Consider the following 5,332-nt stretch of genomic DNA (forward strand, 5'->3'; position numbering starts at 1 on the left):
TCTGACGTCCACACCACCAATGTGTTCCCACAGCAGAGGAAGCAGACAGATGATCTGGTTCACTAAAACAGTACCAGGGTGAGTTCTACTGCTAATACTTCACTGACAAAGACCCATTTCACCTCTGCAATAATACTGTTGGGGAAAAGAACAAGTGCTGCTGCCCAGTGTGCTTGAAGAACTGCAGCTGCTCCTCACGAACATCGTCTTTACAGCTTTATGCTAAAGACGCTTTATTCAATTTGTCTTTGTCTTTATACCCTGGAGCAGAAATCTATTACATGGACACACACGGAAAACAAGACAAAAGGAGGCAATCACACAAACCTTGTGCCACAAAAGATTAAAATTTTAATCACCATTATAAATCATTCTATATATACATGGTTTCATTTCATTTTTAAATAGCAATAGATAAATGAGCAGGGGAGTTTGGTCACTAAGGGTCAAAGGTGCAGAGAAAGCAATGCAACAGTCTGCTGGGCTTCAGTGGAGACAAAACCACAACTGTTAGTGGAAGAAGTGTGTGTGTGTGTGTGTGCGCGCTGAGTTTGTTTTGTTTTGTTTTTGCCACTGGGATCATCATCCTATTATCACCGCTCTGGAACATGAAAAGATTGAGGGTTAGAAACCAAACCGTATCAATGAAGTATGTTTATAAGTGTGTGTGCTAAAGATCAACTTACTTTCAATTTTCTTTTTTAGTGGTGAGAGTGCTGCTTTAGCCTGAAAACACACACACGCACAGACTTAGAAATAATAACCAAACCCTCTGTAACCATCAGAAATAACGCCGCTGATTTCTTACCTTCTTGATAGCTGTCCAGTCTTCAAGGATGTCGATGTCCCTCAACATGTAGACAATGAAGGGTCCTGTGAGACAGAAGGAGACTTTGAGCCGTTACGCAGGCAGCACACGTGTTAGAAAAGCGCTGTTTCTGTTAAAAGTGTTGCGATCGCAGCGAGAGGGAAATAAAAGAAGACTGAGAAATGAATGTGAAGAGGGTTAACCTTTACCTGAAACCAGAGCTACTTTCTTTTTTCTCTCCAACCGACCCAACAGGTTCTTCTTTTTACACTTCTTGCTTCTCATTTCATCGCTCCACTCTGGGATAAGAACACATGGCATTAACCGCATGACATGTCTCACTTTCGTCTTTAGCTCTATCTCTGCTGACGACAGCGTACCTGAGGTGAGATCTATATTCTGTCTGTCCTCCTCCAGCCTCCTTATCTTTTCAAGCAGCTCTGTCTTCATGGCATCAAACAGCAACGTCTGTTCACTCTGTAACACACATACAGTGTCAGTTTGGTGGCCCTTTTGTTTAAACGGCCCCCAGCAGTGTGCACTCTACGTGCGTGTGTGTGTGTGTGCCTGCTACCTCCAGGTGCTGCCTCGCTCCTTGTAGTTCACACTCATACTTGTGTTTGATCACCTGCAGACACAGCTCTCTGTACACTCCTGAAGATAAAGACAGATGAGTAGAGACAGACAGTCTTTATATTTGAACATTCAGTGCTGACGCCAAGAAACATTTCGGCACACAATGTCAACATAAAACCAAAAAAACATTTCAGAAACAGTTTTACCAGCCACTTGCGTTCGTATCTGCATGCTGTTTTGAAGTGCATCCAGTGGTTCTCTGTATTCTCCAGCCTTCCCTGTCAACACTTCGTCCAGCTTCACTTTCACCTGGTTCTGCCGTTCACGAAACAACCTGCATACATGCACAGAAGTCAGTCTCCTTTCTTTCTGCCTTCCATACAACTAAGATTATTTCAAATCACGTTGGCGGTAAAGCGTGTGTCCATTCCCCCTGGTTCAACCTACTTCTCTTTGAGCTCCTGAAATTGTTTTTCCAGATCCAACATCTCATCCAGACATTCTCCTCTCCTCCGCTCACAGTCTTCATCATCCATTTCTTCACAGAGAACAGAGAGACACAGAAACGGTACACACTGTGAAAGTGTGGCAACAGGCAACAGTTCAACTACAGTTCAGCAGTGTACCTGAATTTTACCTGAACTCTCCTCCTCCTCCTCCTCCTCTTCTTCTTCTTCTTCTTCACTCTCTTCTAAGTCACTGTCCCTCTCCTCCATGCTCTCCTCCATAGTTTCCTCTCCCCCTTCTCCAGCACCTCCTCCCCCGCCTTCATTCTCTCTCGGCTCCTCCACCTCTCCATTGGCTTCGGGGAGTTGTGACTCTCCTTCTGCCTCCATCTCCTCCTCTGGCTCCCTCACAGGGGGTTGGGTGGGCATACCTGGAAGCATTCAGGCACAAATATTATATCACACAGTGTCTGAGTAAAGGTTGAACAATATGTGAGAAAAGGCACTCACAAATAAGCTGGGCAGTATGTCAGGGCAGAAGAATTTGAATATGTTGTGATCAAAGTCCTGAACTTAATCCTACAGAAATGTTGTTGAAAGACCTGAAGCAGGCAGTTTGTGCAAGGAAGCCGACAACATCCCCGAGTTGAAGCTGTGCTATGAGGAGGAATGGACTTCCAGCTGTGCATGGCTGATAGACATTCATTTATTTTTGGCAAATGGAAAATTACCCAATATTAAACATCGGTGTTTGGAAAAAGTGTGTGAAGATGTGTTGACTAACAGCTGGGAATCAACTAAACATTTACAGTAAGTGTATTTTCTATCTCATTTATTTTACTTGGCTCGCCCTTTATCGAGTTTTATGACTTATGTGAAAATCTGATCACTGTTTAGGTCAAATTTATGGAGAAATATAGAAAAATCTTAAGGGTTCACAAACTTTTTAAATGCCACTCTACATAATATATCATTTGTACAGCTTTGCTCTTCCTGGTGCTGCTTCTACTCAAATAGACAGTCAATAAAAACGGATTTGACCTAGAGTAAGGCCAGTTTGCACACTGTTAAATGTTAATTCAGTGGTGTTAACTTTTCTTAGTGTCGACGTGGGTGATGAACGTCAACATCGGCGGAGCTGCATCCTCGCAGAAGCTACTGGGCTGTAAGTAATAATAGTAATAACGCTGAGCAACAAAGCAAAAATCAGACACTGGATAAAGCCCAACAGTCTGCTGATGGAGACCTGGCCGTGGTTTCACAGCAGGTTTCTGCTCCACAGATGGATTTAGACAGTGAAGCTGCGGGACACCAAGCTCCGTATGGCTTCCGTCACTGCGTCAAGACAACGAGAAAAACACGACCCACACCGGAAACGGTCGATGTTTCTTGATAACTAGCAACATTTGATAAACGACAAATAAAACCCTCAACTCTGCGTTGAAAAAGCTCTAAAATACATTTAAAATCTGTTTTACGTTCTTCTTTTTCTTTCTAAGTGTGGTTATCATCATTGTTGGGGCTTTTATTTTGTTCCCTAACCGATGTGCTGTGGTAATTAGCCTAGCTTGACCACTGGTAGCTTCCGTGATGTCATAGTAAAATGTAAAGTAAAATGGTTCCGTTATGAGCTCGACGGCGGCATTTAGACTACAATTCAACCCGGGCTCCATATAAAACCTGTACAACTGTCAAACTACTTGCTTTCAATTTTCCAACAAATTAACCGAGGCTCGTAGTTTGAGTTTTCACTTCGGTTTAGCGGCACATAAAGCCCAGTGAAGTCAAGTGCAACACTAGCTAACAACTGAACCACACACGGCGAAGAGAGGCGAAGCTCATCATACACTACTTATCACCGTGCAAGTTGTTTTGCTGATGGATGCGGCCTCTAAACGGATTCGGCATTTGATATGATACAGTAGAAACAGTTTAAATGTCACTAACTAAACACGTTGAATCACTGACTGAGCAGCTCCGCTCTATTCCCACAGCACACGGATTAACGCACAACGTTGTCCCTTCACGCAGACAGGCGATGCTGTTTGTAAACAAATACGCGTCCCTACACAGGGCTGGACAGTGACTACAAAAGCCTGCTCACCTTCTCCCTCTGTCCGGCGGCAGAAAGTTACACTAGTTTGTTATATTTCCATTTTAAAAGTACTTCCTCTTCACTTCAGTCTTCAGTTCGACACTTTGCCGGACTCTGCAGCCCGTAAGCTCAGCCAATCAGCACCGAGCTCCGCTGTTGGTGTGACCAATAGGCGCGAACATCCCAAACGCCGCTTAGCCAATCAAAATGGAATGGTAGGTTTTCTTGGCCAATCATAAGCCACCTTGTTGCCGGACCCCATCAGATTCAACCAATAAGAAGTCAAAACCACGCAGTTGACTTTGTTTAAACAGCATCATATCTTCTCTATTATTTAGTTTTTGTTCCAGTTTATAGTTTTATTTTAGCCTAAGCCGACATATATAATAAAAGATTGTAGTAAAGTCATTTTTATGTATATCTGGGACTTCTACTCTTATAGAAGCCTTGATATGCATTAAACACAAAGCAGTAAAAAAATACAAATCCTTAAATAGAAATAAAGTAAAACATTATACTTTTCATGCACCAAAATTTAGATTATGTGTAAAACATCTATGAGAGCAGCTAATGGGAGTTATTTGTAGTTTGACAGCTAACCTAATACGGCCTGTGTAGGAGATGTAAAAAATGTTTTTCATTATAGATAACTGTGCTATTGTAATTCAGTAATAATATGGCTCTATTGTAGTGCAGCACAGTATGTTGTGTCATATAGCGGTGGCTGTATAATGTGAGAATTATCTGATGTCAATTTAAATTAGTAAGACACTGATTTGTTCATGATCTGGCAGGTACCAGTCAGGAGAGGAATCAACCAACTTCAGTCGTCACAGTGGTGTTTAGTATTATTCTCCTCTGCATGCTCGTCTATTAACAAACCTTGGCCTTACATTACCAACCATGTGATTAGAACAGGAGAGAAATTGCAAAGTGCTGATGTAGGCTTTCTTCATCCTCTTCATACTCATTAGGGTGTAAGTGGGGTCGTCATACTGCTAGAAACCACAAGAGGGAAACAAAGTAGTGCAGAAATATGTAGAGAGCCATAGAAATGATAATGGGGGAATTCATACCAACTTAACAATAGACCTTTGTCATGGCAGACATTTTGATATGTCATAGCTAGAAAACCACAGGTGCAACCAGGATGCGTCTCCTGTCCTCCTGTGTTTGCTGGTCACTGACACAGTTTACAGGTACAATTAATGAATCAGTGTTTTTTAATGTCATTAATTGCACCCTTCTTTACTCTTTTCTTTTACCTGCAAAGACAGGTTAAAACGTCCTTTTAGAAGTTATTAAATGCTTTAATGCAACACAAATACAAATACAAGTGTAACTGTCTCTGTATAGTAAACAGAATGGACAAATAGACAGTGCCAATAATAAAAACATAACAATATG

General features: G+C 41.9%; 1 protein-coding gene across 1 annotated transcript; it reads right to left on the reverse strand.

The window, feature by feature from the left end:
• Positions 1-326: 326 nt before the first annotated feature.
• brms1 (BRMS1 transcriptional repressor and anoikis regulator) lies at positions 327-4,060 on the reverse strand. Its single transcript, XM_026352388.2, has 10 exons — positions 3,935-4,060; positions 2,022-2,261; positions 1,832-1,922; positions 1,591-1,718; positions 1,383-1,462; positions 1,189-1,285; positions 1,018-1,107; positions 809-873; positions 687-726; positions 327-601 (listed from the first exon to the last, which is right to left on the reverse strand). Exons 2-10 carry the CDS (start codon positions 2,257-2,259, stop codon positions 594-596), a joined length of 837 nt encoding a protein of 278 aa, XP_026208173.1. The 5' UTR covers positions 2,260-2,261; positions 3,935-4,060; the 3' UTR covers positions 327-593.
• Between the last annotated feature and the right edge of the window lie 1,272 nt (positions 4,061-5,332).

This window comes from Anabas testudineus, chromosome 18 (assembly GCF_900324465.2).
Source record: "Anabas testudineus chromosome 18, fAnaTes1.2, whole genome shotgun sequence".
Classification (NCBI taxonomy): domain Eukaryota; kingdom Metazoa; phylum Chordata; class Actinopteri; order Anabantiformes; family Anabantidae; genus Anabas; species Anabas testudineus.

Excerpts from the sequence above, each read along its gene's own strand:
- brms1 (XM_026352388.2), bottom strand. The coding sequence starts at position 2,259 with ATGCCCACCCAACCCCCTGTGAGGGAGCCAGAGGAGGAGATGGAGGCA. Across the intron at positions 1,108-1,188 it reads GAATATAGATCTCACCTCAG|AGTGGAGCGATGAAATGAGA; the intron begins GTACGCTGTCGT and ends TTCTTATCCCAG. Across the intron at positions 874-1,017 it reads GAAAGTAGCTCTGGTTTCAG|GACCCTTCATTGTCTACATG; the intron begins GTAAAGGTTAAC and ends TCTGTCTCACAG.